At 40.8% G+C, this 23456-nt stretch overlaps 1 protein-coding gene across 4 annotated transcripts in view; it reads left to right on the top strand.

Annotated features, from left to right (window-relative positions):
- Positions 1-23456, top strand: part of Arhgap24 (Rho GTPase activating protein 24) — a 391351-nt gene that overhangs the window by 44093 nt on the left and 323802 nt on the right. For 2 of the 4 annotated variants that reach the window (XM_075942976.1, XM_075942978.1), the window contains exon 2: positions 19217-19413. In XM_075942976.1, coding sequence (XP_075799091.1) covers positions 19237-19413 — 177 coding nt within the window. In that variant the 5' untranslated portion in view covers positions 19217-19236. Of the gene's footprint in view, positions 1-18952; positions 19068-19216; positions 19414-23456 lie in introns of those variants that run through there. The other 2 variants (XM_075942975.1, XM_075942977.1) reach the window with 2 other exon arrangements.

The raw sequence follows: 23456 nt of genomic DNA, 5'->3' as shown, positions 1-23456 counted from the left end.
CAAAAACTATTGCTGTCAAAGAACTTAGGATGTACTCAATGGTTGCGGCCTATTATTAGACACTAAGAAAAAAAGCACACAAGTAAATATAGAAGTCTATCTGTGGCCAGTATCACAGAGCTGGGGTATGTGAGGGTAAGAGCTCATCCTAGCTTCTTGTCAAGACAGACAGCAAATGTGAATGGGGAAGTTCATGTTGTTTTCATCTCAGTCATTTGGATGACCTATGCATGATTTTATTTGTGAATGATGTGTCATTTTTGAAATGAAAATGACACACACACCCAGGAATTTTAAATGGGTGAAATCTCAGTGCTTCTTCCCATCTATCGTTCATCATACAAATGCTGTATTTTGTTCTTACTAATGCCTCGATTGTGATTGTGTTTGTTTGTACATGTTGTCTGTTTGTCAAAGAGTGATGCCAAGAAAACAAGTCTGTATTTTCAGTACAGATTCTCCAAGTATTTTCAGTTCCTTGATGCCTGAATTGTTGTATTTAGAACCTGAAGCCACACAGGGAAAACTATCAGCATGCAAGAAAAGCAATATTTCTTTATGCTGGTTATGTTGTGTAAACTAAATTGGCTATAGATCTTGAGGAAAGGTGAAGAAGAATTGCCTTTTATAAAGCTGTCAGTGTCAAAGACTGTTATGTAGTTTAGGAGATTTGAAGGGTATTGCCTTTTTGTAATTTAAAGTACAAGAACACACTGCTGTGTGTGACTGTTTATAAATATGCAGTGAGAATCTCGTCTTAGCATTTCAGTTCATCGTTGGTCTTATAAAGTTCTTCGAAATTAGTCGGTGTTGAAGGTCATAGAGAGGTGCTGAATTTCTGCTAAGCACAGCATGGAAGATCTTGAAGGTCATGGGGATGGCTTGCATTTCTGCTGAGGACAATGTGGAATACCTTGGCACATTTTAAGCCATGTTTACTAGCAAACTCCCCATTTCACTAATTTTCTCATGGAAAAATATTCAGATAAGGAAAATAACCATTAGTAAGTGCTAAGCTGTGTTGAATTTGGGACAGCCCACTGTTGACTGGTTTTGAGTCTCCTTATCATTCACAAGGTTGCATGGTGCAATGGTTTACACAACATTGTCCTTTTTTTTTTAAGTCTGCAAGTCTGTTGTTAAAATAAGCCTGAATACTAAGACACAATTATTTAGTCTCCCTTCTTGTGCCCAGACATTTATACTCCCATGCTTTCTTTTTTCTTTGCCTTTGACTCTGCTCTTAGGTAGAAGGTTCCTAGTTTGAGCACTACATCTTTAGTATGAAGTAATGTGAGAGAAAAAACAAACAAAAAAAGCAATTAAACCATGAAAATCTGTAGAGGATGACACAAGGTCCATAGGGAAAACTAAGATGAGTATTATTGAATTTTGAATATATTCTCTAGCCTATGCTGGGTTTAATATCTAGATGAAGTACTATTTATTTATATTGTTAAAATTCTTTTTTATATTTTCCCCTGTTGGTATAATAAGCTCAGAAAACTTTTAAGATCATACTTAATTCTTTGTCTTGGTGAGATGCTAGGCTGGACACCATACTCCTGTCTAGCATTTGGTAGACACAGTTTCACTGGTAGACATTATTTACTTTATCAAAGTTTTGCTTCTAAATACTTATTTGGAATTGGGAAGCGTATCGATAATTATTAAATGCTTTTGGGGAAAGCCAGTGTTTGGTGTGATTAAACTACTCAGTTGCCTAAAGTTGTTATTCATACTTTAGTGTCAAGGTTTTCTCCCTTCACTTCTGATGCAGAGGCACTTTTTTAAAAGTGTGGACATGTATACTAAGTTTAAAAGACAGCCCAATAATTTAGAGAACATATTCACAAAGGAAATGCATTCAACCATATAAAAAATCACCAATCACCATGACCACTTTGAAAACCAAACAATTCATGTTTCGTTCTCTTGATCAGCACTAACCAGGATCGGGGAGCACCACAAAATATTCTACATCTCGGCCTACTGAAAGAGTAAACCTGGATGAACTGCTGGTGTTCCTTTCACTGTTGCGGTTTTACTTGAGGGTCTAACTGCAGTGACTTAACATTGTACTCTGAAAGCGTGACTTCAGCACAGGAAGATATTCTAATTCAACAGTTAATGTTTTATATTATTATTGCTAGATGCTGATCTTCTAATGCAAAGTTAATGTTACTGCCTGGTACTAATGGACCAGCTCTGCATGTCAGAACTCTGGTATACTTCACCTTGTTAAACACCTAGGGGTCCTGGTGGGTTTTGTCAAGATAGCCACTGCCTCTTTTCCAGTTAATGCTAATGAATATTTAATATGTACAATAATTGAATTTGTGGAGAATTATATGGTTGTGTAAATGGTAAATATATGATAGAATAGGAGAACTTATTTACAAGATAAGAAAATATCTGTCTTTGAAGTTGGCAGGCTGTGAGACCAGTAGCAAAATACTCAGTTTATCCTTGTCGAAACTCCAAGCACACAAAAGCATTTCTTTTTTTTATCAAACTGAGAATGACATGGTTCTCTGTGTTCTCTTTTAACAGCAGCACCAGGGAGAGTTATGTCCCTTCTTTCTAACTCTTCATTAGAAAACCAACAGAAAAAAATAATAAAAGCAGAGAAGAAGACACAGTTTTAACCAGTAATTTAATTAAATAAAACTGATGAACTCCTTCATGACTTTATATGGTTTTGCCTTATCTTTATCAAGCATTATTTTTACATGAATTAAAAAAGCTATTTTAATATGAGTTTGATGGAATACTTAACTCAGGTAAAATATTGGTTAAAAATAAATAGCTACCACCTCTAACATAAATTCTAAAAACAATCACAAGGAAGTCTTTAGAGGAAGTTGTGCAGGCAATGGCAGAGCTGGGCTTACTGACACCTTGCCCACAGCATAGCATTTTGCTGTATTAAGTTGCCTAAGTGAGAGGAAACAGTGTTTGTGCCTTTCCACGTGACATGCTTTCTGCCCTTTTGACTGTGAAAACCAAAACATGTGTTTTTAAATAGATTAATTTGTTTTCTGCCATGAAAAATGTTTATTTTCTAATATCCTTGCTGTGACTAGCAGGAATCTTCATTTTTAAGAATTGCCACATTCTTAAAATAATCTGTGCAATAATTATTTAGTATTTATGGAGATTTTTTGAAAGCACACATGTGCTACAGGTCCTTGATATGCACATGTATCAATATTTATAAATAAACATAATCAAATAAAAATTAAAAACTTGACGTCCTAAAGAACAGACGAGTGTCCAGAGACCCTTTATAAATACCATGACTCATTCCATCCTGGGCTCTCTTCACTCAGTATCTAAGAAGAACTTTGTCTTGGTTTTGGTCTCTACTGCTGTAACAAAACACCATGACCAAAGCAGCGAGGGAGAAACATGTTTATGTCCACCAACACTTCCACGCCACAGTCCGTCACAAGGAGTCAGGGCAGAACTTAAGGCAGGAGCCTGGAGGCAGGGTCTGAAGCAGAAACCATGGAGGACCAATGCTTACTGATTTTCTCTCCAAGGCTTACTCGGCCTGTTTATATACTCCGCGGCCACCTACCTACTGATAACACTCCTCAGAATGGACTAGACGATCTCATGTCAATCCCTAATTAAGATAATTAATTATAGTACAATCTCATGGAAGCATTTTCTCAGCTGTGGTTCCCTCATCTCAGATAACTCTAACCTGAGTCAAATTGATAATAAATTAATCAGGACAATGGCTAAATTATCTAACTTCCTCTTAATAATAAGCCACACCCCTGACCCCTGAAGTGATGGCCCCCTTGTCATTTAACTTGCTTGCTTCCAGTGTTGTCACTGCTGATTTTAGTTGGAGAAGATAAAGTGAGCACTGCCTGTCAGGGTAGAAACCTGGCTGGTGACCTCATGGGAAACTCTCTGGAGAGGTCATGGGTAGCTAATCAGGCCAGAGAGGACGTCTGAAAATGAGGCTTCTTTTTGGGTCTGGCTTACCTCACTCAGGATAGTGTTTTCTATTTCCATCCATTTGCATGCAAAATTCAAGAAGTCCTTGTTTTTTATTGCTGAGTAGTACTCTAATATGTATATATTCCATACTTTCTTCATCCATTCTTCCATTGAAGGGCATCTAGGTTGTTTCCAGGTTCTGGCTATCACAAACAATGCTGCTATGAACGTCGTAGAGCATATACTTTTGTTGTATGATAAGACCTCTCTTGGGTATATTCCCAAGAGTGGTATTGCTGGATCCAGGGGTAAGTTGATCCCGAATTTCCTGAGAAACCGCCATACTGCTTTCCAAAGTGGTTGCACAAGTTTGCATTCCCACCAGCAATGGATGAGTGTACCCCTTTCTCCACAACCTCTCCAACAAAGGCTATCATTGGTGTTTTTGATTTTAGCCATTCTGACAGGTGTAAGATGGTATCTTAAAGTTGTCTTGATTTGCATTTCCCTGATCGCTAAGGAAGTTGACCATGACCTTAAGTGTCCTGAGTGAGGTAAGCCAGACCCAAAAAGAGCAACATGGGATGTACTCACTCATATTTGGTTTCTAGCCATAAACCAAGGACATTGAGCCTATAATTAGTGATCCTAGAGAAGCTAAATAAGGAGAACCCAAAGAAAAACATATAGGCATCCTCCTGAATATTAACCTTCAGCAAGCGATGAAAGGAGACAGAGACAGAGACCCACATTGGAGCACAGGACTGAAATCTCAAGGTCCAAATCAGGAGCAGAAGGAGAGAGAGCACGAGCAAGGAACTCAGGACCACGAGGGGTGCACCCACACACTGAGACAATGGGGATGTTCTACTGGGAACTCACCAAGACCAGCTGGCCTGGGTCTGGAAAAGCCTGGGATAAAACCGGACTCCCTGAACATAGCAGACGATGAGGACTACTGAGAACTCAAGAACAATGGCAATGGGTTTCTGATCCTACTGCACGCACTGGCTTTGTGGGAGCCTAGGCAGTTTGGATGCTCAACTTACTAGACCTGGATGGAGGTGGGGGTTCCTTGGACTTCCCACAGGACAAGGAACCCTGATTGCTTTTCGGGCTGAGGGGGGGGACTTAATTGGGGGAGGGGAGGGAAATGGGAGGCGGTGGCGGGGAAGAGACAGAAATCTTTAATAAATAAATAAATAAAAAGAAAATGAGGCTTCTTTTGAACCTACGTCGTGCAGTTGGACAGTATAAAATTTAATGTCAGGTGATGGTCAGCCTGGCACCAACTTTGAGAGGCCGGCCCTTGGAAGTTTTGACATTGGGGATAAAGTGACATTACCATTCAGATGTGTAGGAAAGGGAGGCAGCCCTGTGGTGGGGCAATGAAACTGCTGAAGGCGTGGAGGGGCAGGAAAGGACAAAGTGAAGTGAGGTATTAGCTGTGGAAGAATGAGATCTTGGCATATGTGAGGGAGAAAAGCGAATGGCTGAGTCTAGATGATTTAGGTTTTTATTAATGATGGAACTATTGTTGATGGGGTTATTAGTACTGCAAGATTTGGAATGGCTTCTGAACAACAAAGCAAGCTTAAATGGTGTTATGAAGTGATTCTTTTCTAACTAATTGGAAATTGGCTACCTGTTTCTGTTATATTAGATATTATTGCATCTCATATTTAATTATTCTATAAAACCTCATGTTCATCATAGAAACCATAACTTCCTATAGTCCTTAAAATTCACATATTTATTTTTGTTTATATATGTGTATATATATGTGTATATGTGTGTATATATACATATGTATGTATGTATAGATATATACACACATACAAGCATGAGGGGCTTCCTGCAGGTATCATGGCAAGCAGGAAAATGAACCCCAAGGAGAAGAGAATGAAAATTTGGTTCAGACTGACCACACCAACCTGGATCAAACTTCTGGTAATCGAATGCCAGGTGGTTTATTTTCAATATATTTAAATACATTATAATTCTGAAAAAAATGATTCCTGGTGTACTGCAATTCCCAGTGCACATGGAAGCATAATGACATCAGAACTCAACTAAGGGTACATGTCATATCTTCCGAAAAGATGGGTTCTAGATACAGGTTACCTGCATTAGTTTAAGGGCTTGATCATACAGATAGGGTAGAGGTCTGTTGGGCTGTTAGTTACCTCTGCTCCTGGGTGGAGGAGCTTGATATGGCCTGGCCCATCAGATCACCAGTTAATCACTTTCAATTCTCAGCTTTCTGGGTGTATGAAAGGTTTTTCATCTTTTCCATTGAAAAGACAATTCTACCTGCTTAACATTCCTGCTTTCCCTGGAGCTCTGTGGGCAAGGGCCTTGTGATCCCAACACATGCACACACACCTGCGTACCTGCAGGCCTTGGGATGGAACCTGGAGAAGCATGCATGCCCGGCCAGAGCCTTACTACTGAGCCACATCCTGGGTCTCCACTGCAGCTTTCCTTTTATGCTTAGGCTGTGGTTTAACTTGTGCTAACATACTAGAATTTTCACAAGTGACATCCACTTACATTGAAATTAGCGAAGCCCTAACATAGCTCCACGAAAAGTAAATATTGTGAGAACATTCCACCAATGGCTGGTTAATTTCTTCTTAGCATTTTATTTTATGGCACACAGCCTGAAGCTTTGGTCTGGGAAATATGCAGCTGCCAGCCCTCTGTTCCATTATTCATGCCTTCATTATGGGGGAAACCCCAGGAAACACGAGATAATGGGCCGGGTAAGCCTAAGGGTGCTGCTGAGAGTTTAATAGGAAAAAAAGAAAATTGAAAGTTAAAGATCCGGGTGTAGAAGATATTCCTGTCTCCCTCTCTGGTCTGGGTGTAGAAGATGTTCCTGTCTCCCTCTCTGGTCTGGGTGTAGAAGATGATGTTCCCGTGTCCCCTTCTGATCTGGGTGTAGAAGATGTTCCTGTCTCCCTCTCTGGTCTGGGTGTAGAAGATGTTCCTGTCTCCCTTTCTGGATTCCTGCAGATCAGCTTTTGCTCTTGGATGGCTGCACCATTTCTAAAGAATATCTTTCAAGACTACATATGCATTTGATGAGAAATTGAGTGTATGTGTGTGTGCACAAGCAAGCACATGTGTGTGCAATTGCTTTGTGAGGCAATGTCTCTGACTGTGAAAATACAATAACAATTCCTAATCCTTATTCTCGTGACTTTCATCTCTCTTAGGTAATTCCACTGCCAATTAAGAGTGTTTGCTAGACATTGTTCAGTATTTTAGTTTTTCTCAGCCTGGGAAAGTTGCACTTGAGTTTTGCATGAGTAATTTGCCAGGGTCTATGGATGTCTAGATGATCTAACCAGGTGACTATAGATGCCGGAATCGGGAGTAATTGAGCACATACCACTCACATTATAATAGAATCCTTAGCCCCCAGGTCTTTCTAATTTTCCCACCAAGATGACAGCACTCCTTAGCTGCTTTTCTTTACAAGCACAAAGCAGTTTACGGCTCTCATTGATCGTTTTCAATAAAAAGACCAGATCCTTTTGGGCCCAGATTGAGAATATTGCTGTGTCATGGTTATATTCTTTGCTGGTCTTCACAAATCCAGGCTGAACCAGGAGGCATCCGGATCAAAGCTGCAGCTAGCACAGCCCTCAGGGAGAGAAACCTTCATGAGGAAGGTCTTGGAGACAAAACGCCCAAAATGTTATCTGTGTACAGATATCAAAATGAGCAAATTTGAGTGACAGATCCATAACCCGAAGCTATGCCCACAAACATATCAGGAATCAAAATCTAAATATTTAGATTTCAGCACTGAGTCTTGTTTATGACTCACCTTTTGTTCTGGAGTTTTTGAGTGCATAGGGCTACTCTATAACAGAGTTTATATGATCTCTGAGAAGCAATGATAGACCAGTGTCTATGAACACAGTCTCTTTGGTCATGTTATGTAGGTCCAGATACCCATTTTTTATTTTTAAATAGCCACTTATGACCAGTAAGACTACAGGCACCATTTTCTTTTCTAGTTATGATATAAAAATAACATGGCACATTTCACAGATTTATTATAATAATTAGGTGTATGCATACATGTACACACACACACACACACACACACACACACACAAGCATGTAGAGTCATCCCTCACTCTGTATGAAGTGTTGATTCAAGGACACAGCCACACATTCTGAAATGCGCCAAACCTTGTATAAAATAGTATGTGTGTGTGTGTTTTATCTATGGATACCATCCATTACTATCGTTTATTCAGCTGCTCAAACTGTCCCATATTTGGCCAGCAGGAACCACCTCATGCTATTCCTATGTTCTTTATATTACTCCATAGTTCTTTAATGTTACTTTGTTTTCTGATACTCTGTGGCCAAGTCCTGGAATCAGACTTTAATTGGGGAGCACCGGTTCTACGTAGAAGAAAGGAACATTTAGAAACCAAGGTGTGGCCAGGTGGTGGTAGAGCATACATTTAATCCCACCACTCAGGAGGCAGAGGTAGGCCAGAGCTACACACAGAAACCCCTCTCTGGAAAAAAAAACAGAAAGAAAAAAAAAGGAAGGAAGGAAGGAAGGAAGGAAAGAAAGAAAGAAAGAAAGAAAGGGAAGAAAAGAAACCAAGGTGTATACAACTTTGAGCAGCAGTAATTCAATATTCTAGGCCATCTAGAAGCACAAATAAACATGTCTGATTTTGTTTCTATCGATTGCAAACTAAATTCACACGTCTCCAATTCAAAACCTCACTATGCAGTCGAGTTTTCCCTAAGATACCTGGCTTCCTATGTGGTTAGTGTTGATGCTTGTTTGCTCAGTGTGGAAGAACGGAGAAAAGGATTTCAGAATTGCCAACCAGTAATGCAGCAAAAGGCGAGCATACTGACTCGAGCTCACTCTTTTAAATGAGTTTGAAGAACATTTTATGATAATAAGGATGGTGCACTTAGGTAAACAGTTCCTGACTTTAGACAAGTGTCTCTGTGTGTGGAGCTCATAGCCATCGAAGTCTAAGACATTTGCAGCATCTTAGATGACTCAAGCTAATACCTGCCCCTAGGTAGCAGGTCTTGTGGGGGATGGGACATGTTTAGTCAATGCTGTGTGTGATGTGATCACACAGTGACCCCTTTGGACGTAGCCTCTTTCCCTTGTGGTGCCGTGCATTCTTCTCTATGCACATAAGTAATTTCCTTTATCGCCACCTCTCTCAGGGTTTGCAGTTGCTCCCTGTGCTTACCTACTGACGGATGTCATTTGACAGTTTAGGACTACTATGAAACCATACACATGAACATTGCCGTACAAACGTTTCTATGAACATATGGATTCCACTTCTTTATTAAGAATCTAGAATTGGAATTGGTAGATATGAGTAGGAGAATATTTAACTTTATATGACATGGCTAAGCCTTTGGTCCATGTGTTTGTACCATTTACACACCCTAGCCTGGAGGAAACTCTGGGTTATTCCAGGTCCTCACCAACCACTTGGTGCTGTCAGCACTTGTAAATATTTCCGATGCTAATATGTATGCAGTGATATCTTATGGTCATTTAAGTATCCATTTGTTTGATATCCGGTGATGCTGGGGCATTTTCATGTGATCCTTGAAGCTTTGCATATCTTACATTGAAAAATACTTCTGAAATCATATGGTCCAGTGAAGATTGCTACTTTTTATTATTAAGTTTTAGGAGGGCTTTATTGTGGACCGACATCTTCTGGCTGATAGATGCTTTGTAAAGATCTCATGACCTCTGTCTACCACGTGCATTGTCTTAAGACAGTTTTTGAACAAACAGAAAATGTTGTTTAAAGACTACATTATAATTTCATATTGTTGCTTTCTTTCCTATTAAGTCACTTCCTATCCAAGACTGCAAATTTATTTGCCTATGTTTTCTTTTATAAGGCTTGGGTTTCCTATTTTAGCTTAGGGTCTATCTTGAGAGAATACATACCAAATAGTAAACTATATAATGTAATCCTTGATCTTTGTTAAAGATAGAATTTCTCAGAGATGTTCTGGTGTCTCTGTTTGCTATAAAAAGATTCACTTATGTAACAAACTGGACCAAGGCAAAGAAAATTTGTAAAAATCTCCATTTTTAATGTGCAGGACTTCTTTTTCTTTCGAATGAAAGATAATTGAGTATATCCCATTATAGCAAAGCTAGCTTGCTATTTGGCTATCTAAAATAAAGCATGAATGAATGATTTTGAGAATTAAAATCTGTTCAAATTATGAGGGTAATTAGAGCTCTTTAAATGTCATGATTTGACAACTCACAGTCCATTCTGGCAGGAATAATCTTGAGAAAGTAGAACAGAAGTTGGATATTTTTTTCTCTCTCTCTACCCTGACATTGACTCCCTAGCTTGTCCAAACTCTAATGAAAAAGTTGTCTTGTCAGTACTTCGGCACGATAAACCACTGTGCAAGTAATTGAGGTTCAGTGATTAGGTCTGGATTTATACACTTAGTGAGCCTAATAATTTTCCTGGTCCTACAGAGCAAGCCCGGCAGTGTTCAGCCCACAGGATTAATTGACAAAGAGGAAGCGGTTCTTATTGGAAATCATTAAGCACCCAAGGCTTTGATGTGAAGGGGAACCTGAAGGTTCAGTGCAGACAAATGGCTGTCTCAGTCAAGTTGCCCACTTGTCTGTCCTTTGAAGTGTGGTTGAATAACAGGCTAGCCCCACAGAGAGGCTTGGAATGGTAATGGAACCGATAACATTGGATTTTCCCAGGTTGGACCCTCTAAAGGAGCCTAATATGAAAGCAGTGTTTCATGAAGGCTTTTGTGCAAGCTCAAAACATATGCTCATAGGGGAACAAGGTTGGAGGACTCTAATCCTTAGGCCTAGAGACTGTTGCTCTTAGGAGAGAGGAGGCCCAGGAAGATGGGTTCCGTCGGCAGGGCTTGGCAGTCCTGAGAATCCGAGGAACTGATTCTCCTTCTGTCCCTTAAATTCAGATGAATGCTGTATCTCCATTGCTTGCATAACCCCATTATGTCTTAGACTTAGCTGTGGAAACCTCCTGGATACTGCTTTTCAAGACAGAAGTTGACTGTGGACAAGCGGTGTAGAAGAATGCAGGAGCTTCTAAGTTGATGTGTTTGTAATATTAAGTTTTTGATGCTTTTTTAAAAAGACTAGTCATACTGGCTTAATAAAGAAGGAATTATTCAATGCATGTTTATATTTCCTTGTTCTGGATTTTTCTTTTTTAGTAACTATAAGATCAAATGGTAATTGCCATATACTGGCCTTCTTAAAACTATCATTTCTCCCTGGTGTAGAGAAGGTGGCTTCCTCACCTATTCCCCATGGCATTAGTGGCATTCCATCGGTGACACGCCTCAGAGTCCAGTGATAGTTTCAGTTCCTTATTTGTCCACAAAATTAGAGTAGAGTCTCCCTGTCCTTTCCGTGGGTGATGGATGGCCTGCGACCGCTTCCATTGTGGTACTGAGAGGACATCTAGGTACATACCTACGTGGTTAGCAATGTCTGTCAAGTGGGAAAACGGGAGCAGGACATCCACAGTGTGTCTGTCAGTGCTCTCTTACCCCCACCATCAGTAAAGCAATTATGTTGCTCAGTTTCTGTAGGAGAAGGCCCACTTGTTGGTTCCTGCTTGCCCGGCTAGCTTAGCCCAGAAATAACCACACAGAAATTGTATTTGTTAAATCACTGCTTGGCCTATTCTCTCTAACTTGTTATTGGATAACTCTTACATCTTAATTTAACCCATTTCTATTAATCTGTATATCACGACAGGGTCATGGCCTACAAGCAGAGTTTCAGCACATCTATCTCTGGTGGGAGCTCCATCGTGTCTCGGACTCCACCCTTCTTTCTCCCAGCATTCAGTGCTGTCTTCACTGCCTACCTAAGTTCTGCCCTATCAACAGGCCCAAAGCAGTTTCTTTCTCCATTGATGGTAATGACAGCACACAGAGGGGAGTCCTGCATCAGGGTTTATCTGCTGAGGGTGTCGAGTTCACTTGTGCTTTCCCTCATTTCTCAGATGGTGGAGTGAAGGCAGGAAATACTTGTGGGTGGATTAAAAACTTTCCCTCCCGAATTGAATAAAACCTCCTTACCAGGAAACACATTCTCTGCACAAATATTAAATGAAATAAAATATTAGATAAACAACAAACACAAAGCAAATACTTACAGAGGTTATAGTCTATCATTCTCATGAGTCTTTTTTCTTTCAAATGTAAATAATTTCATAAATATTTATTACAACATAAAATGTACATTGAGGTTTATGATGTAGTCCAGCATTTGTCCATTGTCTGACATTTTTAACGATTTAATTTTAGATAATCAAGAAACAGTACCTTTTTTGTGTAATCGAGCTTGAGATGTACGAAGCGATCACCTTGAGTCCTCCAGGACGCCCCGTTGGTGGCCATTCTAAACTTCTCACCCTCAGCTGCTGTGCTTTGTTTCTCTCTACTTGTTTCCCTCACAGATGTGGTCAGGGACTGGATGGTTAACAAGGATTACCAAAGGCAGCATTCAGCGAAAACATTCTAATTTTTTTCTTTTTTATTGCTTTATAAATAATACCAATCAAAATTTTCACTTCCTCCCCTCCTCCCACTTCCCTCTCATGTTCTCCACCCACTCCCCCTTTTTCCCCCTCCAGTCCTAAGAGAGGACAGGGTACTCTGCCCTGTGGGAAGTCCAAGGCCCTCCCCCCTCCATCTAGGCTTAGGAAGGTGAGCATCCAAATAGACTAGGGTCCCCAAAAGCCAGTATGTGCAGTAGAGACAAATCCCAGTGCCATTATCAATGGCTTCTCAGTCTACTCCAATTATCAGCCACATTCAGAGGGTCTAGTTTAATCCCATGCTCATTCAGTCCCACTCTAGCTGGATTTGGTGAGCTCCCATCTCACATCTTCTCTTGTGCGCTGTTGTTGGTTAATGTTTGTATTTGCAAAGTCTTCTCTACATCCAGACTCTTGTGTGAATCTGAAGCTACATGATCCATTTTTTTAAAAACCATTTTCTGCCGGGCAGTGGTGGTGCACACCTTTAATCCCAGCACATGGAAGGCAGAGGCAGGTGGATCTCGGTGAATTTGAGGCCAGCCTGGTCTACAAGAGCTAGTGCCATGCTGTTTGACAGTTTTGGATCTCGGGGTTGTTCATGCACTAACACACAGCTATGCATCTGAGAGCGGCTTCATGCCCCTTCTGCTCTGTACCCTGAATAGAAACAAAGCAACATAGGGTGCTGGTATGTGGGAGACACGATGAACAAGTGAGACAAAAACAAAAGCGGAGAAGGCGGGATGATGAGTAGGAATGGAGGGACAGGCAAGACACTCCCATGTGTCCTCGGGAGTAAGGGGACATTTGAGAAGACTCACAGTGAGGAAGAGCTAGCCGTCCAAAGCCATGAGGGCAGCATTCTGGGAACGGTGGAGGGTATCACACAGGCCTTTCTAAGACAGGCCCAATATTTTGGAGTTACCTCTGAGTGTAAATGAGTAATTATTGACAAAGTACAAACATTATGATATCATGACCTGATTTGTTTTCTCAAAGGAAACTCTGCTTTCATGGATAGAATGTGTGATATTGTTGCAGGAAGAGCAGATGCAGGGAGCAGAGAGAAATCCAGGAGAGTAATTCAGGAAGAGGTGTGAGAGTTCTGGGTTTGTACAGGGTGTTGTCTACAATTCTGAAGTGGTTCTCTGTCTCCGTACACTTGCCTTCATAGGAGTGGACATGTATCTCTCTGTGCATGTGTGAGGTAGGGGCACGTGGGGAGGAGATTCCAGTTAGGCTTGAAATACATAGTCATGCTACACTAGTTTGTTTTCTGTTTTACAAAACAAGATCCTTGAACTTGGATCACTAATAACGAATTCCTTTAATTCCTGGGGAAGGAGGCTGGAAGTCATTGTGTATGTTTTTATAATGTGAACTGTATAGGAAGGCTATGTGTTGGACTTTGGAAATCTAACCAATAAATTATTAATAGCATGCTTGATAAAATAGCATGGTTTTTGTTTCTGTTGTTTATTTTAGAAAATAAGAGAGAGCAGAGTATCCAGTTAAATGCCCGGTGTCCGTGGTCACATGCTGTGTGTGATGGAGTAGCCTCATAAATGAGTTTGGTGTGGATGTCTTCCCCTTTCTGAAAAAAAAAATGGTGACATTTGGATGTGACCAAAATTACTCCAGAAAGCCCCATAAACACCTTGTAAATTGCAGTGTTTTGCCAATGTTGCCGATTTTCATTTTCTTTCCCAGGATAGAACAGATACTGTCAGACCCACAGGAATCCTCTGTGCCGAGGGTCTGTGAGGCCTGGGATCATGGCGTTCAGGCTCTTGAGCTTCCAGTAGTGCCGTGATACCCCATCTCATCCCAGCCTTGCTGCACTCAGCGGCTGCAGAACTGCAGCTTCGCGTAGCTGTGGCCCTCCTGTGCGGAGTGGGGAGCAGAAGGCATCGCCGTGGGGTTGCTAATACTTTCCCATTGTTCTCTCTTCCTCTTCTCTTGTACTTCTGTTCCTTACATCTCTTTTCTTGTATTTTCTGGACATGTGTAGTTGAATCTATATGGCTAAATTGGGATATAGTAAAACCCTGTGGCATCTGGCAATCCTATTTCTATGCAGTTTTGTAAATGTATCCTCTGTTGGAATGAAGTCACCAATCTAAGTTCCTGCATGTGTCTTTGAGTCTGGAAAATTCTGTTAGGGAAATGAATTCCCTTCTGATCATACCACATGTTCCTAGTTCCTCTGCTTGCAAAAGTGACTAAATCAGTGGATGCAAAGTCAGTTTCTGTCACTGAACAATTGGCGGCCACAAGGTCATTAAATGATGGAGCATCCTCAGCCCTGACACCTCCTGAGAGCCATCATCATCAAGCCTTTCCCCAAGAGTGACATCAAGATGCTGGTTAATTTTTCAGTTTTTTTTTTTTTGTTTTAGTTCAGAGCCACCATGCATGCATTCCCATTGCTGTAATACTGCTCTTGCCATGCTGATCAGTATTGATTAGTATTGCTGTAATACCGCCCTTGCCATGCTGATTAGTATTGATTAGTATTGCTGTAATACCGCCCTTGCCATGCTGATCAGTATTGATCAGTATTGCTATAATACTGCTCTTGCCATGTTGATCAGTATTGATTAGTATTGCTATAATACTGCCCTTGCCATGCTGATCAGTATTGATTAGTATTGCTGTAGTATTGCCCTTGCCATGCTGATCAGTATTGACAGTCGTGACTCTGTTCTGCTTCCTCATGAACCACTAAGTTGCAAGGCCCTGACTATGAGGGAAAGGAGCTCCTCAGAGGGCATCTAGTGAAGTCATGCTCCGAGAATGGTAACATATGAAGCACACGTGTCTAATGCTACCCAGCAATGGAACATGTGTTTACTACCAAGGTTGGTGTTGATTGTTATGTTTTGTAAAAGGCATTCAAAGTTATTCAAGTGTGATCATCCTGACTGCATCTTATCTGAAATCTCCCGTATCAAAGGAAAAGAACCCGAGTCCCTAAAGTACACAACTGTCCTGAAGGCATTAAATACCAAGAAAGAGAGTCCTCCAAGACACGCTTTATGGGACTTCTCTTGTGGTTGTTTCACGTTGTGCTGCTTAGATTGCTGTCAGTTTGACACAAGTTAGTCATGTGGGAAGAAGGAGCCTCAGTTGAAAACTTCCTCCGTCAGACTGGTCTCTAGAGGGGTGCATGGGGGCATTTTCATGACTGGCGGTGGATGTAGGAGGGCCCAGCTCAGGAGTGCTACCACCGAGCAGTCGTCTAGGGTTGTATAAGAAAGGCAGACTGAACAAGCCAGTCAGCAACACTCCTTCACAGCCTCTGCTTGAGTTCCTGCCTCCAAGTTTCCTTCTGGAGTTCATGCTCTGACTTCGCTCAGTGACTGACTGACAGGGGCATGTAAGCTAGCTCCCCTGCCCCATACACACAAGTTGCTTCTGGTCAGTGTTTTTGCGGTTTGTTGTTTGTTTACCACAGCAATAAAAAACAAACTAGAATACACACGACCTCCCCTCCATTCAGATGATGCTTACCGTACCCAGCATGCACTGTGAAGGGCACCGGGATGCTGTGCTCAGCAAAGCTGTGGCCTTGACCTCATGAAGCTTATGGCTTCTGTGGGAGTTGGGGGTGTGACAGACAGTGAAAGAACATATAAGAAACAAAAATCCCGTAAAATATCCAGTAATGCAGGGAACCGTTAGAGAGGCAGGCGAGGGGTCATGGGGGTAAGAGAGAACACAAAGAGCTGAGTTCATTCATAAGGTGATTCCAGGCAGCCCTGGGAAATTTCAGACTGGGATTCAAGTGAACGGCTATGCAAAGAGGCAGACGAGGGGCATTCTGGAAAGAGATCGGCATAGGTCAAGACTCCAGGCATAAGGGAGCTTGGGGCTTTCCAAATTTAAAAGAAGCTGCTGTGGTTATCGTGCACATGTGTGGGCCTGGAAAGGGTGGCAGATCGGGGTCCAGAGGTTTCAGGAGGCGATAACGTCACCATTAGTCACCCAGCACAAGGCCCTAATGCAACGCTGATTACTTCAAACATTGATTGGCTTCACCCTGTATCAGATGGATGTCATACTGGATACGGAGGGTAGCTAAGATATCTAATGTCCCTAGAGTTACGGAATTGCAGAGAAAATAAACTAGAAGGACCTGGAGTTGGGAACAAGCTAGCTCCTCCTCTTTATTGTAGAGGTGGGAGGGGGTTTGACTGTTTCTACAAACACCTTGGTTATTTTTGTAAGACTTCAGTTTCTGTTTGGTTTCCTTTCATTCTGTGTTTCTCCCACACAGCAGGAGGCATGGCATTCTTTTCCCCTAAGTCTTTAATAAATCATGCTCCTTTGTTTTAATAATACAATTAGTGTTGCTGAGACTCTTTATGATGTATTATAAACTCATGAAATTAACTGTAGCTTCTCCAGGGTTCAGCAGGCAACGCTTCCCCTGGCTTTCGCTAGACTTCTAAGCAACAGATGCAAGAAGGGCCATAAACCTCGTTCTAACACAAACGTTTTCCACTTAGGCCAAAAGAGTATGAAAAGAAATGGGAATTGGCTGTGTACATTTCTTTATTATTGATGGTAGCTTGCTAATTGTCTTGCAAATCTTTAGAGGCTGGTTGTTTTTTTTTTTAAGTTAATAAAATACTTAAATTCGAGAGGGAAGATAGAAAAAGTCCCCAAAGAAAGAATTAGTTTATTTATTTGGCTGTTATATATTCTAGGTGTGTGTGTGTGTGTGTGTGTGTGTGTGTGTGTGTGTGTGTTGGGATGCTTATTTTATTGTCTTACTAACTTTACAAATAGTTGGTCAAGGATAAATAAATGGTGAAGAAATACATTGTGTAGTCGGAACAATTTAAACACCAGGAGACAAAAGAGAAGATTGTTTCAGGTGGTCTTACTGTCTAAATTACATCATAGTGTTTTCTCTTCATGGAGAACTGGGCTTGCCTGCTTCTGGATGCCAGGTCAAGTGCTGTGACAGAAAGGAGTTGAAAGTTCCTGCCCTCGGGGCGTAGCAAACTTGAAGTGTCAGGCATGACCCAATCTGCAGACACTTCACACACATGTGGAGTGAGTGTTACTGCAATCAGCTGTCACTGCCATGGGAATGCCCCATGGCGGGGGCAGGGAAGGCTTCATCATTCCCTATGCACCGCACAGGGTGGGGTTCAGCGTAGAAAGGGCACCTGTATGTACTCAATGAGCCTGAGAATGCACAAATGACCCAAATGAAGTATTAAATAGCTTAAAGGAAAAATTGAAGGAAGGATGGAGAATATTGGAATGTCTGCAAGGTGAGGAGACAGAGACCACCTGGAAGATGGTTGAAATGACCAAAATAAAAAGATCAAACCCACATTCAAATTCACTGCTGTACACCAAGTGGTAGAATTACATCCAAAGAACTTAAGGAGCCCAGCTGAGGTCAGGGAGGTAAGGGCTGGCAAAAACAAAACAAAACAAAACAACAACAACAACAACAACAACAACAACAAAAACACCATGGAATTTGTGATTGGGACTCTGGACATTATAATTGTTTGAAAACAGGACTAGAAATGAAAATCAGTCCGGAAGCTCATCTTCAGGTGCAAATCGGAATTATTAAATTAAAGGCAGACATGAAAATGCCTTAGGCCAGTCTGTTTTGTGAGTTAATTCCGTGTTGGTGTCCTCACCCAGGATGAGCTAACACTTCCCATTTCCTGCGTAAATGCTTAGAAATAAACACTAGCAAGAAACTGGAGGGAGCCTCTGAGACAGAAAAACACATCGCTTCATTCTTAACCACGTCAAAACAGTCTCTTGGTTCTTAACTATGGTTTGCAGGATCTGTTTCCATGGATGGGCACCCCCTTCCCAAAGCCCACCTCCTACCACCCCCGTGTTTCTACTATGCAAGTCTGGCTTCCTATGGGTGCTGCTGATTCTCCATTCATGAGGCTCATTTTCTTGCTTTGTATGGAGTGCATGCCCCTGGGCTCTTTACTCACAGTCTGAAAAGGTGCTTAAAGTGTCCTGGAATTTTAACCCCGTCATTCCTGAATTTGAGGGAGCCTGTGGAGGAAAGAAAAATCAACTAGCCATGAAGGATTTCTTTGTTTGTTTGTTTTGTTTTCTTGTTTTCTTTTAAACTTTCTTTACTACACAGACCCCAGGCTGAGAAAACCCTTGGTGGATACTCTGGAGGAAGCAGAGAACAAAACCTAAAAAGATTTTCACATGTGCAAACCAAACTTCTTCCACTGAGGTTTTTTAAATAGTCACTTTAAGCTTTAACATGTGTGGGAATAGAATAGTGCTTGCTCAGGTAACCACAGGCCAGGCTTGCATATGCAGGCCCCCAGCACTGCACAGCAAGCACACAAGCCTAGATGCTGAAAACCTCTAGAACTTTCTCATTCTGTAGCTCTACTCGGGAAGAAAGGGTTCTCACCCCCAGTGTGAAGACAGGCAAAAACGCTTTCCTTTTGGGCACACCAGTGACAGGTCTCTGGTCAGCACTTAGAAATCCAGTCAGTGAGTTGATACACATTCTTTTCCTTCCTTCCTTCCTTCCTTCCTTCCTTCCTTCCTTCCTTCCTTCCTTCCTTCCTTCCTTCCTTCCTTCCTTCGAATAGTGGTTACAGACTACCTTATTCTTTTTCTTTCCTTTTGTTTCTAAACAGAAAAACCTATCAGCTTGAAAATGGAGGAGAACAATGACGCCACGGAGAACCCCCAAAGCCAAGGCCGGCAAAATGCCACCAAGTGTGGGTGGCTGAGGAAGCAAGGAGGCTTTGTCAAGACTTGGCACACCCGCTGGTTTGTGCTCAAAGGGGATCAGCTTTATTATTTCAAAGATGAAGATGAAACCAAGCCTTTGGTAAGTAGGAAAAAACGGTCCCTGCAGACCTTTGAGATCCCTGCAGCTGATGGAGTCCAAGGGGTCTCAGTCTCCCCACTGGATCTGTTTACAGGCGTCGTTTTCTCTGCTTCTTTTTGTTGATTTTCTTAGAATTGGAGATGATGAACTGGCTAGTTAAGACTCAGAGGCAAATTATACTTGTCTAATGTTAATTTGAATTTTACTAAAGGGATGGAATGTCTGAATCCCTCAGGCAAACGTAGTTCATGAAAAAAATATTGATGGGCCTCTACTAGGGAATAGAGAACATAGCCAAGGCAGCTTTTCTTTTTTCCTTAGGAATAAAATGAAAAAAAAAAATCTATATTTTAAGGAAAACTGCTTACATAGCCTCACTCCTCTGGGGATAGTTCTCTATGTTTCTCTCTGGTTCCTTTGTGGTCATTTATTTCCTTATGTTCTTTGTCACAATTTTTAAACAAAAAAAAAAAATAAAGAGAGAGAGAGAGAGAGAGAGATGAGAAAAGAGAAAAGAAAAAGCTCTTGGATTTTCTCAGCTCTGGTCATTGTTTATCAACAGGAGAAAGATGCAGAGAGAAGCATCATCCCTGGGTCTTGTTGGCATACAAAGGAGTTCCACAATAGTCTGGAATGGAATATAACAAAGGTTTATTTATTTGGCAATAAACTCACAGTAAGAGTAGTGATCTGTGGTTTTCTGTGTTCACTAGGAACTGGAAGAGAATCCAGCAGCCAAGAGGCCTGTGTGTGCTTTTCATCTGCACTTATAGTACATGAGACAATGATTAACATGGGCCAGTATCTTAAAGGCTATTGGCTGAAGGAGTTCCCACAGCACCTTCCAATTTTGTCTAAATAAGAGAGTTATAAGCCTAATACAAAATTATATATAATAAGAATAAATATCAAGTATTGTTCAAAGAAAAGGCAAAAACATACATGCCAAGAAGAAAACAAGCTCCAAGTGGAGTATCTTTGGTACCCAATATTCTCTCAGGAATAGATTGGTGTTGCCAGGAACAAGCAGATCTTATGTCAACAGAACCCTAAGTTATTTAAATGCCATATTTTATAGTACTTTGAAGTGTTTGAAGATTGCATATCTATGCAGAATACAATCTCTATACATCTGAGGAATCTGATTAATCTAAGTATGACAATCATAGTATGACTATTGACTTGTAATTCTTTTGTTGTTTTTGTTTTTGTTTTGTTTTGTTTGGTTTTTTTAGACAAGGTTTCTCTGTAGCTTTGGTGCCTGTCCTAGAACTAGCTCTTGTAGATCAGCCTGGTCTCTTCCTCCTGAGTGCTGGGATTAAAGGCACGCGCCATCACTGCCTGGCGACTTGTAATTCTTAATACCTATACAACTGAAAGACTAAGGCTTCATATTAAAATATTAAACAATATTTAAACAAATGTTCAGCAAATGACCATGATGACCACAAAATGTAAGCAATATATAAGTATCTTGATTAGAGGTATAAATGTATAATACAATATACAAAATATATTAAGCAGAGGTAGAAACATGCATGCATACAATATGCTAAAAAAAACTTTGCATAGGTGCACAAATATTGTAAACATAAATGGGAGTATATAACAAATATAATTTGAATTTTCCTTTGTCTACATCTAGGGAATATAGAAATGAGAGGAGAATTATTTGCAAGTGGTTTTTATAAACATTCCTAACAGCATGTCCTTGAGGCTACTTCCTCTTGTGTTGAAAGCTCAATGGCTTAATTAGGAATTTAAATCAGGACTCACCTTTAATATTTCAAGTTCATAAAGCATGACAGTTTCACAGGGTTCTCATTTCTGTGATTCAGTTAACAGAAAACAGTGTATGCATCCTGGGACCCCAGGCATAGTGCTAGCTTTTCCATACTTACCAGAGTTAAGAATTTACATCATTGTCTTCTGAAATACTTGCGGTTTATATAGCATTATTTTCGATCTGTCTATACCCACATACACATATATACAACCCATTGGTACTGCTGTGTCTACATGTGTGTAGGGCTGACCACTTGAGAATGGACAGTGTGGGAGTTCATCCCTTGAGGGACTGGTTCTCCCTCTCTTGGTGGTGGCCACCTGTCGCTCTTCCTCTAGGAATGGGAACTTATGGAGATTCCCCTATCCATGGTGGCACATCAGCTGATGTTGCCATTTTGTGGGTCTTCTTCAGGCAACCGTATCTTTGAGATCTTATGGGTTCAGTTTCCCAAAGAAGCAGTCATATATTTGGTACAAAGGAATCTGAGTGCTAGGCAGAGACTGGACGGTGGGAAGCAGTTCTAACAAACCTCATGAACCTGTGCTACTTCCTGAGAGAATAGTCTTGGCAGCCATTTCTCATCTGTTGAAAACCTGGTAATGATGTAATTTTCTCAGTTTTTTTTTTTCATCTGTTTCTTCAACTTTCATCTCTTTAAGAACTTGACGTATATATTCAGTTAGTATGTCCCAGACTTGATTATGCAGTCTCAGCATCTTTTTTATAATCTTCCTCAAATTGCACTTGGCTTTCCAGAGACTCAGCCACCTTCCCAGGTTGAAGGACGTCAGCATCTCTCCCCCACTTCTGTTTCCTTGTTGAGTAGAAGGTGAACTTGCCTCAAGTTCGCCATTTCCTAAGGGTGACTTACAGTGGCCTTACAGACCCAACCGAGACTTCCTGGCAGTGTGCTGAAACTCACCTAGAAAGTAATAGCTTGCCTCTTCAGCTTAAAAATACAGGAAGCTAAATATCTTTATTACATATTACATTTTTTTAAAAAAATGGATAATCAGCCTCACAATTTTAGTTCATCAGGGTAAAACTGTTGAGAGTCCTCTGGCTACAAGAAAATACATGGAAGCCCAGACACACTGTTCTCACTGCCAATTGAAAACTCTGTGCTTGATTTCAGCTGTTTCTAGGGAAAAACTGCAGAAAGGGATCCATGTGGGCATTCATGTGGGCATCTGTGTGGGCATTTGTGTATCTTCGGTTTCACCACTCAGAGGCCACTGTTCTAATCATTTTATAGAACTATATTTTTCGAAATTTTCTGATTTATTTCCTTTTCATTTTTAATCTTATAACAAAGTGATATTATATGGAGAAAAGGTTAAAAAATAGCTATACAGAAAATTATAAAAATATTTCCCTTCACCTTCCATTCCTAAACTTTGAAACAATGGGTTTTAAGGGTGTTTTAAACAGACTTAAGCCATGAAACTATCCCCTTGGCCATCTTTCACTATTGCTGTGGCTGGAGAAGCGACTCAGGGTTTAAGAGCGCTCGTTTCTTTTGCAGAAGACCCAGGTTCCATTCTCAATACAGACATGGCCGCTCATAACTGTAATTCCAGTTCCAGAAATCCAGGTGCATTTGGTGCATATGCAAAATTCAGGCAAAATACTAATGCATATAAGATAAAATAAACGTAAAAAACCATGCTCAATGCCTGAGGCTTTAACTGTAACTGTCATAGCATGAAGGAAGAGTCATAGATTTGGTGTGCATATTATTATTTCTGAACATAAGGCAACAGTATTGGTGTTACTGCTCTCTTGAGGCAGCCTTTTGACTTCTTTCCTGGAGTATACTAGAACATAAATAAAAGCAAAGCTTTGTCTTGCACTATGCTGGTAAATTTCTCCTGCACACCTCTATGCTAGAAAGGTAGCAGGAAACATCGATTTTTAGAATCTAGTCTGAGACTTCTGAGAAAATGGCTAAAACCCAGACAGACACCAACCCAATTAATACAGTTTAGACTTTCCACCACAGATATTGATCCAGTGTGTGGGGAATGAATGCTTTTTTCTGGCTGCAATGAGGATGGCACTATATTAGATCACAATAGATTTTCCCAACTCAGAGAACAAAATGATGTTGAGTATTGTAACCTGAGGGCTGACCTCTAAATGTGTGGAATTGATTGCTGATTAAAGAGTAAGGTCTAATTTTATATACTTAATGAAACTCGTGGGTTCATGAAATCTAGACACCTCTCAGGAACTTGCTGTTCCCTGTTACAAA

Source organism: Microtus pennsylvanicus, chromosome 12 (genome assembly GCF_037038515.1).
Source record: "Microtus pennsylvanicus isolate mMicPen1 chromosome 12, mMicPen1.hap1, whole genome shotgun sequence".
Classification (NCBI taxonomy): domain Eukaryota; kingdom Metazoa; phylum Chordata; class Mammalia; order Rodentia; family Cricetidae; genus Microtus; species Microtus pennsylvanicus.
This window is presented reverse-complemented; position numbering and strand designations above follow the sequence as displayed.